The sequence below is a fragment of the Anarhichas minor genome, unplaced genomic scaffold (genome assembly GCF_050575085.1).
Source record: "Anarhichas minor isolate MPS153535 unplaced genomic scaffold, ASM5057508v1 ptg000011l, whole genome shotgun sequence".
In the NCBI taxonomy this organism is placed as follows: domain Eukaryota; kingdom Metazoa; phylum Chordata; class Actinopteri; order Perciformes; family Anarhichadidae; genus Anarhichas; species Anarhichas minor.
This window is the reverse complement of record NW_027466457.1, coordinates 13,241,342-13,266,518: the sequence shown is the minus strand read 5'-3', so window position 1 is coordinate 13,266,518 and position 25,177 is coordinate 13,241,342. Positions and strand designations below refer to the sequence as shown.

The following is a 25,177-nucleotide window of genomic DNA, read 5'->3' as shown; positions in this document are numbered from 1 at the left end:
ATAACATTGTTGCCAACAGCAGGCAAGAGGAGAATATTCCAGACCGTTGTAAGTGAAATGTACGACTTTTTAAAATAACTTCTAAGACATATTTTTAAAAACTGATCATGGATTTAAGCCTTTGGTATTTCATAAAGAGGATACAGCTGAATGATTTAGTACAATTAGTACAACAATAAGTACACTGTGGCGCTGGTTTAAAAGTCAACTATTGTGTGTTACACACTTTCAGTCTGTGTGCTGCACTACTTACTTACTATAATTAATCTAGTTGTCTAAACTGATGTGAATGAGGCTTCTTGTAGTCTTAAGTACCAGGAAGTAAAATGTAAATACTGTGTCTGAGAAGAAAACCAGGACTAATCTGTGTATATTTATTGTGTTTGACAAAAGATAAAACAAAAAAAGAATTTCTCTCCGCTGAAACACGAATGATTGGAGGTTAAGTGTGAAAAAATCAATCAACAACTCCACAAAGGGCTCCGTCGGCTACAAATATCGTTTTTATTATTACTTTAAATAATGTCTAAATAAAGGGACTAAAGACATGCTCGAGTGACTTCTACCATTATCAAAAATATGGCGTGGGCTGATGTTTGCAGCAGAAATCTATCCAGGGAGGGAGGCGTGCTTCTCAAGGTGAGACCGTTGTGGAGTCTATCCGTCTGAAGACAGATGAAATGAATCCCAGCATCACCACGGACGGTGTCGGTTGTCAAAAGGGGGGGCAGTGATTTTTCGTTTTTACCAACCAAATGTCACATTCAGAAGAAAAGACAAGTTATTTCTCATATATAAAAACTGAAAGACCTGGATACATTTCTACTTTTCCACATTTTTTACTACAGAAATTAAAAAGTAAAGACATAAAGGACCACACAAAGGGGGGGGGGGGGGAAACCAGCTATTTTTATAATCAACTCCCTTTGGTAAAAACTGTAATAAATGGTCTTGCATTTGTCTTTTTCATATACATACTAACTTTAGCCATTTATCACTAAAGTCCACAGTAAGCTTGGAAAGTATTACTAGCACAACAACACAGATCTGTCATAAAAAGTCTGAGACTATATACAGTGTATTTACAACGTGAACGGCATGTGGACAGTCCTCCCAGGATGAGACGAACGTGTGTGTGTGTGTGTGTGTGTGTACACAAGCTGGTGTATTGGCAGAGGGCATTTTAAAAAAGGTTGACTTCCAGGGCGGCGAGGATCATTTGTGTTAATAGAACTATATATAATATATATATATACACAACACATACACTGGAATACATGTCAGTATCTGACATTCACAAGCTATACAATTTTACAGTCCGAGACCAAACAGTGTTGTGTGGCAAATGTTTTTTTTCTTTTTCAGTTTTTGTTTTTACATAAATGCAACAGTGCTTTTTGATGTTACCCCGACAGTACTGTTTGGGGCTCAGGCACAGTTTCTAATAATGCTGCCATGTGTTTCGGAAGAGCAAGTGTAACCGTCGCTCCGTCTTGTGATAGGTACATAATTGTGATTTGGCCGTAACGCAGGAATGTCAGAACCAGATCTCTCAGACTTTGTTGTGCTCCCGTCCAAACCTTCAATCTGTGAAACAAAACTTTTTAAAACGTTTTCCTCTCTCTAAATAAGTGCACTTGTCCACCATATTGTTTTCCACGGATACTGTAGAATAACACTATCATAAAGAAATCCCTGTATGATTGATTCACCTCTGTGGAGCTCTTACTCTGATGGCTTCAGACAAAATGGTCCAAACCGAAGCTCAGTTGTGATAAAAGTACAAAAAAAAAGCACCACTCTATCTTTCACAGGCTCACCGCTGACGCCGCTGAGCCCCGTAGAGAAGGCTCAGGGACGTGAGGAGTGGCTCCGCGTGCTGGTAAGAGCTCAGGTCTGCGACCGGATCGTGACGATTCCTATGTTTTGGCACCAAAGGCCCTGCGAAAAAATGGGCCCAGCTAAAAACGCTGGTAAAATCAGTAATCCTGCCGCCCCGGGTGCAACGTACACGGTAGCTAGCTTAATTGTGCTCCCGTGTCGACCTTAAAAACACATTAATAAGCCCTCGGCCCTACCTCTACTCCTGACCTGTTTGACTTCAGACCCAACACCCCAGAAATCAGTCTCTCTCTCTCCTGTTTGTCCTCGGCTACGGCGCCTTGCTGGGCGGGCCGTATTTGACGCGGTACTTGTTGATGTTCACAAAGTGAAGGATCTCCGGCTGGCGGCTGGTGGTGCAGGGTAATAGGCCTTCGCGCGCGTCGCCCATCAGCCACTTATTGGTTTCGCCGCTCATGTCGTGGGTGACGTGCTCCTTGGCCCACGTGTCCACCCAGGCCTGGAAGCGCTTGTGCAGCCGTGTGCTCACCCTCTCGTGTGACTGAGGAAAAAGAGGATGTTGTTAGAATGCTCAGTGGGTAGACAGCGACTTCTACAGATAGAGATGGTTAGGACACGACAGAAAAAAATCATCTCCCCTCATTGGTGGCTGAGAGCCCAAACAATCGACTGTCCGTTCAGCTGCGATATACAGTATGTTACGCGCCTCTATACGTCTATTTGCCCGATAAACAGTGTTTACATAGGCCTAGTTTGTACTGAACTGAAAGGAATAGTTTATCATTTTGGGAAAGACCCTGTCTCGCCAAAAATGTGCTACTCTCACATCTGTACGGTAAAAGGTCAACTCTGGATTGAGCAGAAGATCGCTGTTTTCCCTTTTTCAGTCTTTTTTGCTAAGCTAAGCTAACTGGCTGCTGGCTCAGGCTACATATTTACATATTTAGATATGACAGCGGTATTAATATTGTCATCCAACATTCTCGGCGAGAAAGCGAACAAGCGTTTTCACAGAAGGTTGAACTATTCCTTTAACTACTAATTACATCTATCTTTTTAGACTTTTGCATATCTTTGCTGTTATTAGATCTGTTTATCAAGATTACGATATGTTGTGAAACTTTTAATTAATCTTTAGGAAATCTGTCGCTTGGCCAAATGTATTTTCTGTGAATTTTTAATAAAAAAGGTACATTGGATTTTATAAAAAGGTCAAACCGCAGATTCAAATCACATAACTATTTCTGATACGTAACCGCCTCATTGCGCCCCCTACACCTATAACACAGAGAGGGTGTAAAGTCAGAATAACCGAGTAAGTCCTTCGGAGGTCAGTGATGTTTCAGGTAACGGCAGCAGGTGAAAAAGCGGTGAATACCTGGTGAGCTCGCAGCAGAGCGGTGCGTCTGTACATGTAATCCTCAGACTTAAAGACGTACACCATCTTGTAGGAGTTGAGTTTGAACATGCACTCCATTTTCTCCTTTTCCAGGGATTTCTTGCCACCCTCGCAGGCCTCTTTGTCCAACTGCTCGCGGCCCTTCTGGTACTTCCTGATCCGTCTCAGATTCCTGGTTACGAGCGTAAAGACAAACGTGATGAGAGTGACTGATGAGAGACGGCAAGAATGTGTCACAACAAAATCGATTGGAGTTAAATTAATCAAGAGGACTCGTGTTCGACGACTTTCATAGCAGGCGATGTGTTCAGTATACTGAGCAAGATACTCTGATGTTATGTAGTAAAATAAAAATTCCTTACCATTAACATCACCCTATTTTTTCTGCGTCAAAAGACATAAAAGTGCTTTCACAATTCAAAAATAATATTTGCAAATTTGAGAAAAACAAATGATGTGATAACTCACCTGGGAAGAAAAACGGGCTTCTGAGCGAGGTGCTCCCTTAACTCAGGTGTGGTGGAATCTGGGTTTAAGTAGCGTCCAACATAATCGGACCAACGCTGCAAACAGAGGACAAGTAGAGCGCAGAATTAAGACACAAATTAGGTACGTAAACACTCCCACTAACACCAGTATTACCAAAAGGTTGGCAATAGGTCCTTACTAGTTTTTCCACTCCAGTTGGAAAAGTAGACCCTCTTACTAGACAAAATGTAAAAACAACTTTTATTTGCATTTATTCACTGAGTATTTAGATTCCTCATTTAATATGAAGAGAATACTCAAATATAATACTGACTGTGACATAAGCAGCCGAATGAGAATCACTCACTGCCACTAAACATCAATCTGGGAATTCATTACTAGTCAAAAGCCAAAAAATCATGGCCCCAAGTCCTTCTAATTGTGTCAGTTCGCCAGCTATCACAGACTCTATCTGCCCAACTGGTTTGTAAAAATAGAGGAAAAAGAAAACCGACAATCTTTGCCAGGATGTAACGGTTTCTTACCTCAGCCTCCATGGGCTCGTCTGAGTTCTCCTCCTCTGTGTCGAGCAGCTCCACCGCGAGCTGCACCTGCGACCTGTTCCTCGAAAACATCACCTGAGAAAGTGACGGAGAGGAAACGAGTGTGACGCTAAATTAAAACAGCGTGTGAAAGATTGTTAAAAAGCCAGGATGTCCTGAGAGCTCAGAGGGCTGAGACGCAACATCGACATATTAATTAAGCCTCATCTCCACTGCATGGTTTGACTTCACTCACTTTTGGTCCCAGGTCCTTTTCTATACTTCTTGTTCCACTGCGGATAATAAACCCTCAGAGTTGGCGACATTTTTAGCTGATTTACATCGCGACAATGTGACCAATCAGTGGCCTGCAGTGTTTAAACTCAACCTTCTAATAACAGCTCTGCTGGCTTGGCACCTCGACTGAGGTAGTAACAAAAAAGAGAAAAAAAAAAAAAAGTACCAGGAACTATCCACAACTTTTGCTGATGGAAAACCGAAAGAGTCAAGTTGAGTAGAGCCGTGCCGTAGAAATGTGGCATTAGGTTGAAATCCAGAAGTCATGCCGTCTTTCTCATTATTATTCTAAGTGTTTAATAAATGTATGAATGCAAAGACAAACAACAACAAAGGCAAACTTTTCCTTGCTGTACTTTGTAAAGCTCTCTCACTTTACTTTGGCATCAAACTAGAGTGCATGTACAGTAACTGCCTGAACACCCTGCAGGTGAAGTTTAAAGTCACCGTTTTCAAAATCAGAAATGTAATTTGTTTTTGACAGAATGCACTTGTGTTGACTGAGCAGGCTATTGACAGTAAAAGTGCATCAAAAGGAATATTCGCTTGTAGGTGGCAGTTGGCCTTCAGCTGCTTTTACACATTCACAGTGTAACTTTAAAGAAATGATATCATGCTTTAATAATTGGGAAGCTGCAGACAACACATTCATAGTTAACAGGACGGCTGATTTTTACGCTTTAGATGCCAATCGAGTACTACGCACAGCACTGCTTTTATTTCACTCAGAAGTTTTAATGTTTAATTTAACAATGTGAAGAAGATTTATTAGTTGCTAACACACAAATACGAGGAATCCTCATGCGCTCAGTTGGTATGTGTGGGCCGTTCCTCTCTGCCGGAAAACAAAAGTCCTCATTTGGATTAATTGAAGACACGTTGCACTCTGCAGCCTTGTGGAAAATGAGTAATTAAAGAACTTCTCCTCAAATGAACCGATTCCCGTATTTTCAAAACGTCTGTACAATGTTTCATCACCCGTAATCCCCCCCCCCCCTACAGAACTTCCAGTGACTGTAGGAACTTTCCGTATTCACCTTGAAGCAGTTCTCATCAGACATGAGCTGCTCGGCTTTCCGCTGATACGTGGCCTCCGCAGAGCTCCTTGAGGACTGGGTGGACACGGTTCCTCCGCTGGCGCCGTTCGTGCTCTCCGAGAGGTAGAGGTCCGTTACTTGGACACATATCTCATCACTCACGATGTGCTGGAGCTGGATGGAGAGAAGGAATTGTTTTAAAGTGGGGCAACAACCATCTCAAAGTGTAGGAACACTGTGCTAACGGAGGCTCTGTGTGGCCGCCAAACGACACGAGAACAACTGGAGGTGAGAGAACAAACGGATGCTTGCCTGCCGGACGATGCTTTGGATGAGTTTGTCCATTGTGAAGGCGATGTAAGCGTGAATGGTGAACATTTCCCTCAGTGAGTCTTCGTACTGAGAAGCCTCCATGTTTCCATCCAGCAAATTCCTAACCATCTCCAAGAAGGCCGAGTAGTAATCCTCCACCTCAATGTCCACTAGAGAGAAGAAATATGATATTAAAATAAACAATCTGATGGCTGCGTTGATCCGCACATGACAGGAAGACTGGCGGCATTTCAATCAATCCTCTTTGGCAAGCGGTGCTTAATTTGGCAGAAGTTCAATTTTTTAAATCTGAGTGATTCATTGGTTCAATATTCAGTAAGTTTTGATATTTTCATCCGCTTTTAGTTTTGTTTATTTGCCTTTTCTGTAAATGTATTTATATACGTTTAATTATCAGTTTCAATAAAACTAGTGACCCCCTTCTCTTGTCATGTCCATTGTTTGCATTAATCCTACAAATATGTTTGAAACATTTTTCTCTTATGTCTATTATGTGTTAGCGAGCAGGAAGGAGGCCCACGTCAGTAGAGAAATAGAGAACGTTTGCTCATAAATAGGAAAGAAAAAAAAAAAAATGCAAAAGAGTCTGGTTTGTATTTAAAGGGACAGTTGTTGGAGATATCGGCCGTAGTGATGTCTGCTTGCTCTCAAAAATAATGACGCGAGACAGCACAAAAAAATATATTTGGAAAAACTCAACATTAATGTCTGTTTCCAGAAATCATGAAAATAGTTCCTAGGTGAAACTGCTCACAACAAGGTTTGTTGATTATCTTGAGCAGCCGAGTTGTGATTTCTGGAAAGACACATTGCTGTTGAGTTTTTTTCAAACATTGTTTTTAGTGCTTTGAGCACCACAAGCCGAGCCTCCTAGTTCCATCATATTGGAGAGAAGGCAGACATCTCTACGGCTGATATCTCAAACACTCTGCAACTCACACCAAAGCAATCTAGATTGATAAATAGCACTACAGGTAAGAGGGAATCAATGCATTAGTGATTGTGGGGTGAACTGTCCCTTTAAGAACATAAAGCATGTGAGGGTCTGACGGTTGTTACTCACTGGGCTCCTTCAGTCTCAGCTGGATGGCTGGATTATCGTTCTTGTCCTTCTTCAGTCCCAGGACCTCCCTCTCCCAGTCTCGTTCTCTGACCTCCTCCTCGATCTGTCGCTCCGCCTGCCCGTAGAGCTGCAGCAGGCGCGAGCACAGCGTCTGGTGCAGCCGCAGGAAGATGTACCAGTTGTTGTTGACGTAGAAAAGGTTGTAGGCGTCGTCGGAGCCACGCAGCTTCTGCGCCGCCGTGTTGCTAAACAGCAGCTTGGACTTGGAGGGGCTCCTGCTGCCGGGGACGCCGTTGTGCTTTTTGGACGCGCCTTCCTCCAGATCCATCTCCTCTTCCTCTTCTTCCTCCTCCTCCTCCTCCTCCTCCTCCACGTCAGAGAGCTCGCCCCGCTGGGAGAACAGCATGTCGGGGATGAAGTGGTAGATGATCTGTTTGATCTTGTACTTGTCTTCCTTCTGAATGCCGCTCTGTCGCTTGACGTGGTGGATGATGAGCGCCGCGGCGTCCTCCAGGATCTGGCTGTCCTCGTGCGCCAGCGTCAGGTGGGGGCCCGTGGGTGGCGTGGTGTTCTCCTCGGATGCCTGCTCCTGGCGCTGCGACGCAAGAACAAGTGTATGTCAGCATTTTGGATGCACAGAATATATGTTGACCCTGAGATGAGTGTAATTCTAAAATCTGTTAATTCCCATTTGAGATACAGTTTCCTAAAGTAGTTTATGTTCATAAAAACCAGACATTACATAAGCTAAACGCTAACATGGGCTGTAAATTCAGATTCAGTGCTGGTACGCCACTGAGGTACAGAAGAGAGAAACGTACCTCATCGTAAATGCTTTCGATTTCGTTCAGCAGGGACTTGGATCGAAGCACTTTGGTGTCATTCTGTTTGTAGTTGATGCCTTGATGGTCGAGAGACTTGAGGTAATACTTCTCGTTCTGCTCCCTCCAGATCTTGTTGAAGCCTCGTTGGGCTTCCCGCCACTCATCCTCCTTGGTCTTTAACCTGGTTAGAAGAGAAGGCAAAAAGTCGATTCATGTGCGCACACAACGGCAGAGCAACATTATGCATTTTTAGGCCATATTCAAAACTACCTGATAGAACTCTAGTTAAAGAGCAAAAACTGCCTCCATTTCCAAACACACATATTGTAAAAGAATGATTGTTCAGGAGTAAGTTCGACTCCCACCTCTTTAACACGATGGGGACAGACACAGCAGGGTTTTTCTTCAGGCCATCGATGATGTCGGGCGCCTTGTCTCCGTATATTCTCTGGATGGCCTTGCGGTGCACGACCTCTGAAGGGCCGCCCAGCGTGTTGTCCAGGCGGAACTTGGCCTGCTCCTCCGCCGACATGCGGGACAACTTCCGCTGTACCGCCTCCAGGACTCTGATGGTCGCCAGGTTGGTCTCCAGCACTACATCCAACTGTGGGCGAGAAAACGGGGCGCGTTTAATATCCAGTGCTGTGTGCCCTTTATCTTTAACTCAAAATCAAACTGTATAACGGGTCTCAACCTTCTGAAACTCTTTTACAATAGTGATCTATTGGGAAACCTTTCATTGCAATACCGCACGTGTCCACAGGGAAATGAAACGACGGCGTATCCAGTTCTATAATACATCCAAGAGCATGAACACGTTTGGCTGATACGTTTCCTGATTGGAGTGGTGATTTTCAAATGTAACATTTATGTGAATTCTTGATCACATTTAGACATAGAAATATATAGCTTTTTAAATTATAAAATATATATGCAAGAGGCCCACCAGTTGAGAATAGCCAACTACTGTTTGCCACTGAGGAGTTTCACTGTAGTAAGTCAAAAGTCTTTGTTCGGGGAAGTTTTAAAAGAAATCCCAGAGGAGGAAAATGCAACAGCTAGTTTCCCCCCCCCCTGTGGTGACGTCAACAGAGAAGTCGTACATGTTTAATGTTCCTGCTCACCTCAAAGCGCTCGTCCTCACATCTGTAGATATGCTCCTCGTACTGAGTCTTCTTGGAGCTGACAAACGTGGAGTCCTCAGACCAGGAGGGGAAGGAGACCCAGGTGTCATTTAAGACCTGGACAAGGCAGAAACAAACAGTGTCATCTTTAAATTAGAATTAGACATAATTAATCTGTCCACATCAACATGGAGATAAGTCATCCAAAAATTAGAAAACTTGTCGTAGGGTTTAAAACAAAAACTTGACTTTTAAAAACACAAATGACAACATTGTCTCACATTTTTCCGCTCTTACCTCTTTACAAAGGGGAGTTCTGCCGGTGCACTTGGGCTGTTGGTAGCTTTTGGGCAGAGCTCTGTAACTGGAACCGAGTCTCTTACAGGAAGCATAATCAATCTCCATGGCGATGCCCTCGGTGGCCCGTTCCTTGGGGTATATTTCGATGTGGGACGTTTCCCGATATCCCAGGAAGTTTTTAAACCAGTTGAACAGCTCTGGGAATTTTCTGTTTAACATAATTAAGTGAAAAACATATGTATGATGTATACAATAAATTGTAAAAAAAGTATTTTTCCAGGTGAGATGACTGAGGACTCACCCTAAAAAGGGCAGCACCAGCTGCACTAGTTCAGCCCTGGAGATCACCTCCTGATTAAAGATGACCAGACACCGCAAGAAGTTGTCGTAGGCCTCTGCACTTCGCAAGGCTTTGCGCACCTGAAGTGAGAAATAAAATGTCAGAACGGTATGTGACCGACTAAAATACCGTAACATAACTGAGCTGTAGTCATCTTGGAAAGTTTTACTTTACTGAAGTCTTACAAACTGCACTATTTCAAGATTTCCAGAAGGTTCCAGAATGTTGAAACTAAATTAAATAACCATTATTAGATACTTGATAAGTCAAATCAATATGAAACAGTATTACTTTCTGAGGTTTATTCTTGCTTATTGACTGCTTTCTTCCTTCATATCCTTTAATTTAATTAATGTTTGCTTTCACATGAACACAAAGATAAAACACAGCGCACAAAAAAACCCTCACCTTCTCAAAGAACAGAGATTCTGTTCCGACTCCATGCTTGCTGGCCTCTGCCGCCGAGGAATCTTTCAAGTTCAGTAACTTGGGCTTCTTCTGTAGCGTTACCAAAATAGCAACAAGAAGACATCGGTTTAGTCATCTCAAAAGCACAGACAGGAAATAAAAAGGAAACAGGAGGGGTCGATAGCTTCAGCGGTATGCGAGGATGCATGCGTGCACCTTGACAGGGGGCGTGGTCCCTGGAGTTGGATGGCGGCGGATCTGGCAGCCGTTCTGATTGGGCCTCTGTTTATTGTTGAGCTGCAGCTTTTTGGCAGTGCCGCCGTGGTCGTTCCGTACGGCCTCCGCCTTCTCGGCTGTGGTTTTACTTAACAGCTATGAAGAATACACAACACTGATTAAGACGAGGGTACACGAATACGCTACACCCGACTCTGGATCTCCAGATACGATGGGATTATTCCAGCAGGTCCGTGTTTAAAAACACGATCGAATGCAGAATATTTAACTGGTATAAAGTATCTAAATATGAGAGAAACAGCTCATCCTAAAAGTAACTTTTAACATCTGCACTGGAGTGAAGACGAGAGTCTCTGCTCACCACTGAGCTGTTGGCATCGGGGAGAAATTGCCCAAACTCTGAGAGCAGGTCCTCCTGGTTCTTGAAGAGTCTCGCCACCTGAGCGTACACCTCCTGCTCCGTCAGAGCCGGTGTGTAGTTCCCACCAGCCTCCTTAGCGTTACGTTGCTCCTTCTGTAGTGGAAAAGCACACGTTCACTTTGAACTTACTGCTGAAACTGAGTAACAGGAGAGGCTACAAAGGCCTCCCATCTACATTTTAAAATGCACTTGCAGATTTTCTTATTTGTTGATAAAGGTTTTGAGAGTAGGGCCAAACTTGTGGTTGTGTTGCCTCTCCCGCAGGGCCAAACAGAGCTAAGTCGCTAAGCTCACTTTGGACACGGTCACGTTATTGAAACAGCAACAGTTCAAGTTTCATAAGTGAAAATGGTTTCATTTCAAACATGAGGTCAAGCGGTTCCTTCCTTAAACAGGAAGTACACACGACATCTTATTTTTGCGCTGTACACTAGGGCTGCACTTGTCATGTCGCAGAAAAATAAATGTTGCAATGACAGTTTTTCCCAGAATTGTGCAGCACTTACACATAATCATATAGATTCCGGTTGGCAAAGTATGTGAGAAATACACATAAACATATTTTTGCTAAAAAATGAGCTTGTTTGTGTCTTTTTGGTTTAAAAACCAAGAATAAGATCCTTTGATCACTACGGCTTTCAGCGGCAGGCCACTGACCTGGTACGTGTGGAGGATCTCCAGGAAAGCTTTGTAGATGTCGGGCTGGCCCTGGAAGCGGTTCTTGATCTTATTGACGTAGTTGATGGCGTGGTTGAACTCCACGGGCTGGTTGTTCTGCATGGGCGGCCCAGTGGGGGTCCCGCTGAGGGGCGGGTGAAGCTGCATGGGCGGGGAGCGAGGAGAGGTGTACGCAGGAATGGACGGATTGCTCTGACTGCTCGGTGTCAATGCCTGGGGCTGAAGAGGCTGGGGAAGGCCACAAAATGAAAAGTTTTAGACGTGCCGCTGCACCGCAAAACACCAGATTTGCAAAACGTTTTTTAAACCCCGTGGAGATGGGAATAACAATATATATGGAGAGAGCTTTTTTGCATTGTTTTGTCACTCGCTGGTCTAAATTACTCACCTTGCTCATCTTGGCAGGAGTGGGCTGCATCAGAAGGGGCGGAGCGGCGGTGGTGGTCGCAGCAGACGGGAGCTGGGAAGGATGTAGGGGAACTATTCCTGTTATGGGGATGTTCTGGACTGAAATGCCGTGCGGGGTGATGTGGTGGATTTGACCAGGCGTGGTCACGTTGACCAGGTCAGCGTGCTGGACCTCAATCTTGTAGCCAGGTGGCAGGAAGGTATTGAAGCCCATGATGAGGTCGGGGTGACCTTTGAAGAGCTGTGACACTCTGCTGATGACGCCAGGTGTGTCAATACTGGGAAAAAACAAAATTGACAAAATTAATTCAAATGTACCCTGACTGTCATCCTGCCATTTTTTTTTTGTAAAGTTTCATTTTTCAGAAGGTCAGTATCAGCGATGGTAGGACTGACTGAGGAGGCTCTACGTGTAAATATTGGAACACTTATTTGGAAAAAGATGAACCTGCCTTTAGATTCTTGGATTATACCTCTACAACATGTATTATTATTAACAAATGGCAAAATAATGCTATTAGCTGCTGAATACCAAACGTCTGAAGAAAGCTGTTTTTGCTGTTAAGTTAAATTATTATTATCAGCTCTTTCTGTATTATGTTTCTACTTGAAGAATAAATTAACTCACGTGTCTCTTGGTTGTATCTCCAGAGAATCAGTCACAAATTCATCCGCATATATTTTCCAAACCTGACAGATGCGGCTGCAACTTGTGTTTGAAATCAACTGTCATCCTGCTCTACCTGGGATGTGACTTCAAAAGCTGCCAACATTGTGGAGCATTGAGAGTTTTACCAAACCAAGAGCAGCTTGAATGTGACCTTTGAACTTTAGATTGTTCTGAACAAATGCATTTCTGACAGAGACAACAGACTGACCGTTCTCAGCAAAGGAGGGCAGTGAAAATTGTTATATAATTGTCTTTATGGAAGCTAAAAAATGAATATTTTTTTCAGGATTAAAAGACAAGTCAATGGCGTTTTATGTTTTTTGGGACACGTGGGAATGGTTCTGGTTAGATTCATGGTCTTAAGTTGCAGAAAAGCAAGTTATTATTATTTGTATTACTATTATTAGCACTGAATTGTGAAATCAAGGTAGGACTGAACGAGTTATTACTCATAAAATGTAGATTTTGAACACTGAGTTGACTGACTTTGGCTGTGCGTCGTAGTAACACAGTATTTTTCTGTAAAATGAAAAAGTTTCCTCACCTTTGAGACTTGAACTCTTTCATTATGTCCAGAAAGTCATTGTAGACCTGAGGCTGGTTGCCAAACTGCAGTTTCACTTGATCCAAGTAAGACAGAGCGTCTTCTACCTTTGGGACAGAGAAGAGGAGAAGTCCATTTTAGAGTCAATTTCATCAACCTGCCAATCTGATGTTTACTTCTACATTTACTTTGGCAGCAGTGACCTGATTCTGATATGAAACATGGATACAGTAAAAGAACCAAAACTTAATTTAACAAATCAACAGTGACCATTTATCCAACCATTATTTTTTTTATTTACCACAAAACCAACTCGGGTTAAGGGGGAAAATCTGTGATACAGATGAACCGTCTGTATATTTATTTTCACTGGCATGGACATTCCTTGACATCGGCAGGTTTTCCGTTGGACTGTAAGAATCTGTCAAAATAAAACGGGCTGACTGACCTTGAGCCTCTGGAACTGCTGGCCCTGTGCGGAGGCTTGTGGAGCAGCTGTGTGGCTGTGCCCTGACAGCACCGAGGGCCCATGTGACTGGACTGCCGGGCTGTGGTGGTGGGACCCGCCGTGGACGGCTGGGTTCGGGGTGTGCCCATGCCCGCCACTGTTTTGGGCCACGGTGGGAACCTGGGAAAGCAGAGACACCTATGACAATGACGGCAAGTAGTTAACTTTAGTATATCTGGTAAGAATCACCACAGAAAATATGTATGTACAGTTATTTATCTTCATAAAAAGTGAGGCATTCTGATGGCTTATAGAAAACAAACAAAAAAAAACAGAGCTTCAGTTTCTGACAGGCAACACAAACGTTTAAAAGAACAGCCTAAGTTCTGAGCAACGGGTGACTTAAAACTGCTGTATTTGACCTAGTTCTAAATCTAAAAGTCAGAGTATACCTGGTATCCCTGGGGGACGGAGTACTGGACGCCTGCTGTGGGCTGCATGTTGTCAGACACGGCCTCATACACAGCCGGGGCTGGAGCGGGGGCCAGGACGCGATGCTGGAACGCCTCCGGGTTGCCAACGAGGCGCCGCTGCTGGGACGCAAAAACCGTTTCCTGATCCTCCAGTCGCCGCTTCATTATGAACTCATTCTTGTAAGAGCTGAGAGACCTGCGAATAAACAAGCATATGGACCGTATTTCACACTGGCAGTCATCAGAATCCATTAAATCATCAGATGTCATTCAATACTTTGTTGAAGGGATGTGGCAGTCATTTTTTAAGCTGTGAATTTATGGATACACACTGTGCCATTTCTGTTGTTTGGCTTGGGAAGAAAATGAGTCCATGGTCTCTGATAATAAAGCCAAGGAAACACCCAATGCTGTTAGTGGCACAAAGACGCCTGAGGGTTCACAGAGGTGAACTACATGGAGCGTATTGATTCATTGACTTGTCAGTTTGTGTTATACTTTTGGAACTTTTTTGGGGGAACTAGGTCACGCTGATTTAAGATTAAGTGTGTGTGGGTGTCTGATTACACTTTTCTTTGCAGAAGTCCTGAGACTACTCTCTGGTAACACCAATCCTAGAATAGTACACACAGGAGATGTGCTGAATAGCTCCATCCTGCTATGTACGTAACAACGGAGCAGCTACGTCACCAAAGGATGGCTGCAGAGATGGAGGAGCAACAGTATGCAAAACAAGGAGACTTTGTATGTGCATGAGCAGGTTGGAGGGAGGTATTTAGGGAAAAGTAAGCAGTTAGGGAAACAACAATATACAGCTTTTGTGTATATAATCTCTTTATTTGGATATTTTAACTTTTATTTCATAAAAGAGGGAACAATCTCAGAAAGGCCTACTTAAAGATCATGGCATTATTACCGTTCATACATTTTATCCTCCTTGTTATAAATAACCGTTTCATTATTTGAAGGCTTTAGACTTTAGAACTACAGAACTTGCAAAAACAAAACTGTGAAAATGTCACAAACAGCTTTAGGTTTACAAATGATAAAGAATAACTATGTTGCATAACCTAAATGTAAAAATCTTTCATTTTATCTCTTTGCTCATTCAGTGCTAAAGCGATGACTAAATGCATCTGACTGAACTTGCACTGAAAGCATTTCATTGGCTGCGGAGACTGAGAGTTTTACAGACCGCCTACGTCACCGATGCAACAAACAGGTGCTGTGGGAGCGTCGGAGTCAGTCTCCCATTCACAACTTCCTCGAGACAGCAACAACTCCATAAGCATCTGAATGAATTGCGTTAAGACAGACAAAGCTTTAAAAAAAGCGACGGGAGAAGAATTAATTACGTTGCATTACCCAAAATATCGAGCAGAAGTGACACAATGGCTGTCTCGCTGAAGTGTACTTGACACGCTTCCGACAGTGAAGCTGTTCACCAACAAAAAGTATCGCTCCGAAAGAAAGCGAGGCTGCATTATTTATAGAAACCTTCAACTCCACATGGTGTAGTGACGTTATAGTCACGTACAGACACATATAGTTATGTCCGTTAGCTACATGCTAATAACAGTTAGTCGACCGCGGCGATTCACCATCCCCTTTATGGCCTGGCAACACAAGCACCGACCTCGAGTTACAGCGCGACGCTTTCCCCACGCCCGCCATTTAGAGCGTGGTGCAGGAGGTTACCGCAAAATTAAACTCCCATTTTAGACAGGTAAGCAGGAAAAAGTAGCCGACTTACTGTCCGCCTGGCTGCCTATGCAGCTTAAAAGTATACGAAAGCATTTTCTTTTATATTATCCACACCGATAACTCGTTTTGTCGACAGGGTCTGTGAGCTGCCAGTTAGCTGCTAGCTAGCTAATGTAAACAACATGAGTAGCGCCGACAGGGGCTAAGCACATGCAGCTAGCCGTTCGCGACATGGTTTGCTGAAACAGGCTAATCTGGAGCAAGTGTTAGCTATCGATTCATAAGAGAACTCCTATCGGGTCTAGTTACGAGTGAGTGAGAAGCCGATTCTCTGTGTGGTGCACTTAAAACGTCTGCTAACGGTTGGTCTGTAGCTATAGCTGTGCTAGCTTGCTGAATGAATTCAGCTGAACTCACCCCTCTCCCAAATAGCAAGCTGAAGATCCCAAATGATGCTTTGATAATCCGTTATTTGTGGGTTAACCGCTGCACCTGAAGATGCCAAAGTGACGTATGTGCGAAAAGCAACTTATCAGTGGCGTGTGGATTTAAAATAAACAATTCAAGCTGTGAGGCTGCAAAGTGAAAATCTCTCCCCGAGAGAGGAAAACAATCTCCGTTCGGTTAGCTCTGGGAGGGAGGCGGGGTTTTCATATAAATATGGCCCCGCCCCCAGGCGGGCGCTATTGGTCAGTTCGATCAGTGCAGCCACGGAAGGGCGGGGCAATGAACCCGGGTTGTGAGTTTGAACTGTCAATCAATAATTTTTCTCGCACCGCCACCATGCACGCCCATTTTGATTTGAAGCGCGACAATACCAGCGCTGTGAACAGTCTCGCCTGTATTATGTTTGGTGAGTATAACATTTAAGGTAACTGTAAGGCCCCCGTGCAATGTTAATACGTCTTTAAATTTGACTTTGTGGGTTTTTTTTCTATTGAAAGAGTGACATACCTCTTTATCCTACACAAGTCTGCTTCACATCTAACATATTCCTGAGGGATATTTTGTATTTCTATAGTGATAATAATAATAATAATAGAGTTGGATTATACGTTAAAGTTAAAATGCACATCAAACTTTAATGGAAAAATGCACTTTTTGACTTCCATACTGGGCAACTGCAGTATCTTGTGCCTTCTCTCACAGTATACACAAACAAACTCACACCCTCCATGTTTTAATAACATACTAATGGATAGATATGTATTTTAAAGTACTATTATGGTTATTATTTTCTTGACCTGATAAACTTATTTGGGGGGGCCTTTAATAAAAGGTCTTGAAACTAGATTTTGACCCATCGGCTCATTTCAGGACACAACATTATCACCTTGTGGCCCTTGATAATCCATCCCGGTGTGTATTACATACCTGTTTGTATATATAGATTCACTATATGGTTACTTTCAACACTCATCTAGTCAACCAAACCTATTTCTGTACCAATACGACATAATACAGTACCTCCTTGACTTACACTAACCATGTAGACCACATCAAATCACCAGGCCCTGTGATTGGCTCTATTTAGAGTTCATCAGATATATCAACATCTATCTACAACGAGCTACTTCCTGGGGTTTGGAAACACGTGACTTTGTAGGAGGGAGTCTGCTTTTGCACTCGTGTCCCGCCTCTTTGTGGACGCTTCAGCCAATCATCGCATCCGACCGTCGTTGCAAATCCCAAAAAGGTGGGACTTCCAAAATAAACCATCGCCCACGACAGGCGGAGCTGCAACAGCCAGCTCGGGATTCCTCATTCCAGCCCAGGCAGCGGACTCAGCAGCGCCCGTCGGCTGCAGCACACAAACACACATAGTACTCCACTATAGCGTGCCTTTCTGCAAAAAAAACATGCACCAGCCGACCAGCATTTGACAAAAACAAATACAGCTGTTTTTTTTAAACGCACAATATAGGATTTATTTTTTCAACAGCTTAAAAAGTATCAGTTTTCAAGTTTTGTGCAAAAGCATGCAAGACAACGCACTGCGGGCTGTGGCGACCCCCCCCCCCACACACACACACACACACACACACACACACAACACCGAGCTACACGGTGAGGAGGATCGGCCCCCCCCTCCTGCTCTCAGCGTCGGTCGACGTGTGTATTTACAGGCAGCACTCACCAAACAAAAGGCACTAAAATGCATCATCTGGAAAATCGACGCTTTTGCAATGAACGCTACAGCAGGGGGGCCCAAAAGGCGGTTAACGTTGCACCTTTCCCCTCCCCTCTTCGGTAAGAGCTGATCCGGTTGCCCTTACCAAACAATGCCAAAGTCAAACGGAACGGGAACTACGGCGTCGGTTCGCTGTGTGGAAACATCGGCGCGGCGGAGCCACGCCATTCTCCGCGCCGCGATCCCAAAAAACAAAACACGCAGCCCCATTTTTTTCCTGCAGAGAGGACGACCGCGCGCTTAACAAATCCTATTCTTTGTTTACTTCAATAGTCGGGGAGTAACACGTCTAACATGTCTCACCACAACAACTCCCCCCCCCTCCTCCACCTCTACCGATCCTTCAGCGTTACATGCTCACACAACGCTGCAGACGAAAGGTTTCGACTTCCAGACCGCGGAATGCCTCCCATTACCACCACCCAGCCCGCGAGGAGATTGTTTACTACCCGACAAAATGACGTCCTGCACATTTAGCCATGTATTTTTTGGGGGCTATTCTGTAGTCGACCATTACACCAAAAAAAAAGCCCCCTTCAATTAATTTAAGGACACAAAAAGCATACGGAGGCGCGACTGCCCCACAAAGCGCTTCGACACAAACATCGTTCACTTGTTACATCGGCAACACTGTTAATATTGTTTAGTTTAACCAGCTGTTACATACCCAGGAAAAAGACTCCTTACTCCGGATTCGTGTTTGTAACAAAATAGTTGGAGACGCCCCCCTCCGTTGGCATTGGCGCACACTAGTACACGCGTCATTTTATTTTGAATATCACCCGCTAAAACCGAGGCAGCGCCAGAGAAACAACAGAAGAGTCTCCATGACTATCGTCTAAACTCAACATCTGTACTGGGGGAGCAGAGGACTGGGAACAGTGGCGGAAAGTAATCAAGCACATTTACTCAGCTGACGTGCTTAAGTACTTGTTCTTTATTTAGGTGTTATTCTTCTGCTCCACTTCTACATTTTGTGGACAGCTGTAGTGAGTTGGCATAATCAGGATTGAATATACAAAAACAAGTTAAATAAAATATGATGCATTGTTATAATTTTAACCTGTCAGCCAGGCTTCATTTTAATTAGACTCAGCTACATCATTACAATGCTGCTAACATGTCAATGATAATAATGTAATAATACAATGAGATCTATACAATATATCTATACACATGGTATATTTTGAAAATGTATTGAAACGGGTCATTCTGTATTATAAGAACTTTTACTTTGATATTTTGATACTTAGAGTATTTTGGTTTTACTTTGTTACATTTACTTACTAAGTAAACATATAAACAAGATGTGTTTACTTGTGTGTTATGACTGCTTTTATTTATAGGTAAAATATGAGTACTTCTTCCACCACTGTCTGTACATTAATTGCACTTGTCAAATATCATAAAGGTAACGTTCACTCCAACAATGCCTCAGTATTTTGTCTTTGCCCTAATTCATTTTGCTCGTCAGCTTCTCCCCCACATAAACCTTTTATTTATATGAATTATAATATATAATAAAATATCATTGTGCTGGCCCTTCCTTGCATTTTATATGTGCATACATTGCAGCAGATATGTTTAATAACTATTAAATATAGAATCATAAATATAAAATATAAATTGTTAAAATAAATGCAAATTGTTTGGTGTGTATTTGTGCATCTATAAAATAACTAAAGCCTTTTTTAAATACTGTTTTAATTTCATAACCACTTAATTCAAGTTACCACACCACAAGATAATACTTATCTTAACACGCATTATTCAGAAGATTTTTTTTAATTTGTTGACATTAATTTCATCTCTTACTGCGGTTTAAAAGAAGCTTTGCTCTAGAGACCTTTGTAAGCAGTTTCGGCGGTGGGTGGTATTCCATAGATGCAACTGTAATACAATTAAATGAAAATAGACTGGAACAATTATCACTGTTAAGAGTGGCTAATGCTCTACTTAAACCATTAATGAAAGTAATGGAAGAGATGCCTTTTCTCTTCACCTTAAGGTTGGGTTGTTCGGTAAACTTCTGCTTTAATCACTTGCTATCAAACAATCACACTAAATGCACTTAAAGAAAAGTTAAGAGAAATGAAATAGATTCGTTAAGATGAGCAGTAAAAATCTTTTGAAAACGTTGCTTTTGCTATTCCGAAGGCAACACAATGGTGAAATCGGGAACGTTGCTTGTTCTTATGATTGTAGTTTTGATGAACCCTCTTCTGTAGACTACAGTTATGAAAACACACACACATAATGAGACTGTTCCTTCTAGAAGGTTAGTAAATCCATTCATACACGATGGAGCAGCTCCATTCTGGTGGGAGGCTGACTTTGTGATCCTTGAACACTTTGCTGCAGATGCAAAAAAAATACTTTATGAAGAGAAACTTATTCACAGTTGATTTGTCAAAGAGCTGTCCACAATTTTACATTTCTGTCTAATTACAAATTCTCAATTTGAAGAATTGAGGCATTCTTGATATTAGGTTGTGCATTCATGAACGTCCCCATCAGTTCAAAAACTACTAAGTTAAGTCTCATGTGGTTAAAATGTAAAGTTTCAAAGATTTCAAACTTATACTTGCTTCCAGATCTATGCAGTCAATGGCTCAGCAGTAGCATCAATAAACAGAATTCTTGATTCGAGGTTTGTTTCGCTGGTTTCAACATCTTAATTTTAGGAGGAAGATTAGAGGTTTTGGATCTCGAATGAATCGCTCTTGTTCTGTGAACATACCATCAGGTGTAGGATTCAGGGCCTGTGACGCAGTGCCATACAGGGATAATGCAACATACAAAGAGCAATGGTTTCCCCCGAGGACATCGTACCACACCCAAGAACAAGCATTGTTGAGAGAGAAATGCCCACATGCTGCTGAATTCAGCTCCCAGCATGCTTCACGGTTGCAGTGTTTCAACGCACTGGGAGTACACATCGTTTTGTGGGTACTCCTTTTTTAACACCGTTGCTTACACTGCTCACTTTGGTGTGGTGGGAAACCCAACAGTCAAATTCACAGTACTTGTTAAGTACGCTGCAGTGTGGGAGTGTTCCTGGAGCCACCACCTCTGCATTTCAAGAGGAAAGTGATGCTTTGGACCTTCAGCTGTCAGCCGAAATGACTGGTATTCATTATCTAGCCCTGAAATGAGGTGAATTTGGTTCAGGTTAGATCGAGAGTCGGAAAGAGTCGTAGCTTGAAATTAATTTTTGTCTAGACAACACAGAGTTTGTCTGGATTATTAAATATAAATAAATTAACAACTGATCTCATTCCTGATTCATACTTTGTTCACCTATTGATTTTGTTTTAACTTCTTATCTCTCCATACTGTACGTTTTCTTTATATTTTTTTGTCTTTACAATACTCTTTTTATTCATACCCGTCTTTTATTCTCAATAAATGCCTGATAGTATACAAGACAGTCAAACTGTGATTTCAACAAACGCTTAATGGAAAACGAGTAACATTAAATTACCGATAAATCAGCTTAGTAAGCCAAAAAAACACAGCTTTACGAATGTATACGTTGACATAGTTTGTATTTAATACAGTATAGCTTGATTCAAATAGTCATATGAATGATAAAGTAATAGGTTATAATAGAACAAATATAGAATGAATGTAGATGACTGTATATCCTGGGTAATCGAATACAATAGAAAAATTAAATAAATTGAAAGGAAAAATAATTCTAAAATCAGAGTGCATGATGATGGCAGACTTAAAAATGCTTCACCACAAGCAAATTCAATATGAATTCTGTAGCAAATAACACTTTTTCTTTTTCACCCGGCAACAGGTTTCTGGACCTCGATCTTGTATCCAGGTGGCACGAAGGTATTGAAGCCCACGATGAGGTCGGGGTGAGCTTTGAAGAGCTGTGACACTCTGCTGATGACCCCAGGGGTGTCAATACTGGGGGGGGGAAATGAATGAATGAATTAAAATGTACCCTGACTGTCATCCTGCCAATCACTTCTGTAATTTGAGTGCAGCTGTTTCAAAAAACAAGAACAATTAAAATGACAACAGCAATAACTCAATGACTCAACAAATGTAAGTTGGCTCGTCTGTTCAATCATGTCCACAGTGTAGGAATTAATAAGTCATTTATAAGTCAGTGAACGATTGTTGAATCTATATTCTGTCGTTTGCTTTTTACTCTATCAAACCTTATCAGCACCTGGTACAGGTATTAGAAAACACAAGCCATCAAAGAGAACCAATCTTGCAGTCCAACAAAGCTTGAATTCTTCAGAAGGTGCGTATCAGCGATGGTAGGACCGACTGAGGAGCCTCTACATGTACATTTTGGTACACTTATTCGGAAAAGGATGAACCTGCCTTTAGATTCTATTCTACTCTATTATGGATTCAGCTGTTCGATGACACGACTTTAAAGATGACTAAAAGTTAGGACTAAATCCTCAAACTCACACAAAGTCATGCACAGCTTCTAGTTATCGTGCTCTCTGAGCATTCACGAAATGACAAAACAATGCTTTTAGCTGCTGCAGAACAAAAGTCTCAACAACACTGTTCTTGTGGAACTGTTAGTGGAGGGGTAGCTAGTGCTTTAATGGGAAGTTTGTTTGAAGTAAAACTATTGTTATCAACTATTATTAGTACTGAATTGTAGAAATTACTTACCATGACAATGTTGATCAAGGTAGGACTGAACGAGTTATTACTCATAAAATGTAGATTTTGAACACTGAGTTGACTGACTTTGGCTGTGCGTCGTAGTAACACAGTATTTTTCTGTAAAATGAAAAAGTTTCCTCACCTTTGAGACTTGAACTCTTTCATTATGTCCAGAAAGTCATTGTAGACCTGAGGCTGGTTGCCAAACTGCAGTTTCACTTGATCCAAGTAAGACAGAGCGTCTTCTACCTTTGGGACAGAGAAGAGGAGAAGTCCATTTTAGAGTCAATTTCATCAACCTGCCAATCTGATGTTTACTTCTATGTTTACTTTGGCAGCAGTGACCTGATTCTGATATGAAACATGTATACAGTAAAAGAACCAAAACTTCATTTAACAAATCAACAGTGACCATTTACCCCACCATCACTTTTTTACAATCGTGACAGGCACCGAGAAAAAAAGCAGTAAATATATGAATAATTTACCCACAGTTTAAAATGTTCATTAAAAGTATCGACTACAGCATGCTTTTGGTTAAATGCTTCCCTGTGCAAATCTGATGTTTGTGTGAGACAGGCGAACCAGCCATGTAACTACACGAAAATGTGCTCAAACTACCAGCAACCAACAAATCAACTTACGGGCTAAAAAATACACAGATGTCCCTAAAACCTCTAACAACGTCTGTATATTTATTTTCACTGAAGTCTCTGGCATGACCATTCCTTGACATCTGCAGGTTTTCCATTGGACTGTAAGAATCTGTCAAAATAAAACGGGCTGACTGACCTTGAGCCTCTGGAACTGCTGGCCCTGTGCAGAGGCCTCCAGGTTGCGCCGCTGCTGGCACGCAAACAACGTTTCCCGATCCTCCCGTCGCCGCTTCATTATGAACTCCTACTAAGAGCTGAGAGACCTGCGAATAAACAAGCATATGGACCGTATTTTACACTGGCAGTCATCAGAATCCATTAAATCAGCCTCTTGAGCATGTGGCAGTCATTTTTTTGTGTTAAAATGAGTCCATGATCTCTGACAATAAAGCCAATGAAACACCCAATGCTGTTAGTGGCACAAAGACGCCTGAGGGTTCACAGAGGTGAACTACATGGAGCGTATTGATTCATTGACTTGTCAGTTTTAGTTTGTGTTGTACTTTTGGAACTTTTTGGGGGAACTAGGCTAATGTCACGCTGACATACGATTAAACTGGTGTGTGTGTCTGATTACACTTTTGTTTGCAGAAGTCCTGAGACTCTCTGGTAACACCAATCCTAGAATAGTACACACAGGAGATGTGCTGAATAGCTCCATCCTGCTATGTACGTAACAACAGAGCAGCTACGTCACCAAAGGACGGCTGCAGAGATGGAGGATCAACAGTATGCAAAACAAGGAGACTTTGCATGTGCATGAGCAGGTTGGAGGGAGGTATATAAGGAAAGGTAAGCAGCTAGGGAAACAACAATATATAGCGTTTGCTCCTTTAATCGACTGTCTGTTGTTTGATTTTGTATATGTGTGTGTATATAATCTCTTTCTTTGTATGATAAGTATGTTGCATAACATAAAAATCTTTAATATATCCCCACAACGCTTTGCTCATTCAGTGCTAAAGCGATGACTAAATGCATCCGACTGTGAACTTGCACTGAAAGCATTTCATTGGCTGCAGAGACAGAGTTTTACAGACCGCCTACGTCACCGGTGTAACAAACAGGTGTTGTGGGTGCGTCGCAGTCAGTCTGCCATTCACAACTTCCTCGAGACAGCAACAACTCCATAAGCATCTGAATGAATTGTCAAGAAAGACAAACTTAAAAAACCACGACGGGGGATACACCGAGAACTCGTTTTGTCGACAGGGGCTGTGAGCTAGCTGCTAGCCAGCTAATGTAAACAACACGAGTACTACGTCACTGCGACTGTTTTCTTCTTCTTTGTTTATTGGCGGTTGGCAAACAATGAATTGGTGCATTACCGCCACCAAGTGGTGTGGAGTGGGGATCAGGATGTCTGGTAGTATTTACCTTATTTATTTAAAAAAATACATTTAAAACGGGCTCATATTTTCTAAATAATAGTAGTCAGCCTAAGATACTATAAATAGTATTTGGAATCACTTCTTGATTTATTTTGCATGTCTATTATATCAAAATATACTTTTATCTTGGTCATGTTTCCAATTAGGTGCCTTCTTTATTGCTCATATTTCTGACAGTGTACAATAACATGTTCTGTTTCCTCTTGTCCACAAAATAGTCTGCCACCATTCCTTCAATATAATAATACTTTTGGTTTCTCTTTTACTGAAGGTGACTGCAACATTAGTGCAGCGATTATTATTTTCCTTTACTTCATCTGCCATTTAATTCCTTTGACGCCAAAATGTGCTGGTACCCAAATTCATACTATTGTCAGACCCATCATTTGAATTCTGTTTCACGTTTTCTTGTATTTCGATAAGCATGTCTGGTCTGCTGTCTGAATGGCTCTTCTGTCAGCTGACTAATGATGGTCTGTGGTTGTCGACAGCTGTTGAAAACAGGAAGAGAACACGTAGCTGTCCTCGTGAATGGCGCATTGTTTAGTTGTTTTTATTACAGTGTCAAAAACCTTCTCATATGCAGTCTATGATCAAAACATACCGGATTCGTCGCTGGGAGTCTCCTCTGAGGAAACCAGTCCACTCCCGTTGGAAACGTCAACCGTGCAGAAACAGGAAGAGAGCAAGCTGCCCTCCCTTTAAAATAATAGTTTATAAATATAC

The 25,177-nt window shown here is 42.3% G+C and overlaps 2 protein-coding genes across 8 annotated transcripts; both read right to left on the bottom strand.

Annotated features, from left to right (window-relative positions):
- Positions 1–360: 360 nt before the first annotated feature.
- sin3aa (SIN3 transcription regulator family member Aa) lies at positions 361–18,501 on the bottom strand. 5 transcript variants are annotated; one of them, XM_076089480.1, is made up of 22 exons: positions 18,419–18,477; positions 13,836–14,052; positions 13,384–13,581; positions 12,936–13,042; positions 11,702–11,999; positions 11,293–11,541; positions 10,576–10,728; positions 10,194–10,349; positions 9,978–10,067; positions 9,531–9,649; positions 9,227–9,437; positions 8,930–9,046; positions 8,171–8,409; positions 7,803–7,986; positions 6,982–7,576; positions 5,898–6,067; positions 5,586–5,759; positions 4,255–4,347; positions 3,710–3,804; positions 3,604–3,625; positions 3,221–3,413; positions 2,246–2,383 (listed from the first exon to the last, which is right to left on the bottom strand). In XM_076089480.1, exons 2-21 carry the CDS (start codon positions 14,019–14,021, stop codon positions 3,270–3,272), a joined length of 3,600 nt encoding a protein of 1,199 aa, XP_075945595.1. In that variant the 5' UTR covers positions 14,022–14,052; positions 18,419–18,477; the 3' UTR covers positions 2,246–2,383; positions 3,221–3,269. The 5 variants fall into 5 exon arrangements, 4 of the variants coding, with proteins under 4 accessions (XP_075945592.1, XP_075945594.1, XP_075945593.1 ...); XM_076089477.1 differs by lacking the exon at positions 3,604–3,625 and having other exon boundaries at positions 361–2,383; positions 18,419–18,501; XM_076089479.1 differs by lacking the exon at positions 3,604–3,625 and having other exon boundaries at positions 361–2,383; positions 13,384–13,563.
- A 2,781-nt stretch (positions 18,502–21,282) lies between these two features.
- LOC142947718 (paired amphipathic helix protein Sin3a-like) lies at positions 21,283–25,173 on the bottom strand. 3 transcript variants are annotated; one of them, XM_076089490.1, is made up of 4 exons: positions 25,056–25,173; positions 23,197–23,323; positions 22,547–22,653; positions 21,283–21,675 (listed from the first exon to the last, which is right to left on the bottom strand). In XM_076089490.1, exons 2-4 carry the CDS (start codon positions 23,293–23,295, stop codon positions 21,546–21,548), a joined length of 336 nt encoding a protein of 111 aa, XP_075945605.1. In that variant the 5' UTR covers positions 23,296–23,323; positions 25,056–25,173; the 3' UTR covers positions 21,283–21,545. The 3 variants fall into 3 exon arrangements, with proteins under 3 accessions (XP_075945605.1, XP_075945606.1, XP_075945607.1); XM_076089491.1 differs by lacking the exon at positions 25,056–25,173 and adding an exon at positions 24,101–24,222; XM_076089492.1 differs by lacking the exon at positions 25,056–25,173 and adding an exon at positions 24,113–24,134.
- Positions 25,174–25,177: the final 4 nt, after the last annotated feature.

Bases quoted from the DNA above. Each gene is read 5' to 3' on its own strand.
- sin3aa (XM_076089477.1), bottom strand. From the start codon at position 14,021: ATGAAGCGGCGACTGGAGGATCAGGAAACGGTTTTTGCGTCCCAGCAG. The intron at 7,577-7,802 runs GTACGTTTCTCT...CTTGCGTCGCAG, and splicing joins TCGAAAGCATTTACGATGAG to CGCCAGGAGCAGGCATCCGA. The intron at 2,384-3,220 runs GTATTCACCGCT...CTTTTTCCTCAG, and splicing joins CTCTGCTGCGAGCTCACCAG to TCACACGAGAGGGTGAGCAC.
- LOC142947718 (XM_076089490.1), bottom strand. From the start codon at position 23,295: ATGAAGCGGCGACGGGAGGATCGGGAAACGTTGTTTGCGTGCCAGCAG. The intron at 22,654-23,196 runs GTCAGTCAGCCC...TCTGTCCCAAAG, and splicing joins AGCAGTTCCAGAGGCTCAAG to GTAGAAGACGCTCTGTCTTA. The intron at 21,676-22,546 runs GTGAGGAAACTT...TCCCCCCCCCAG, and splicing joins AAAGAGTTCAAGTCTCAAAG to TATTGACACCCCTGGGGTCA.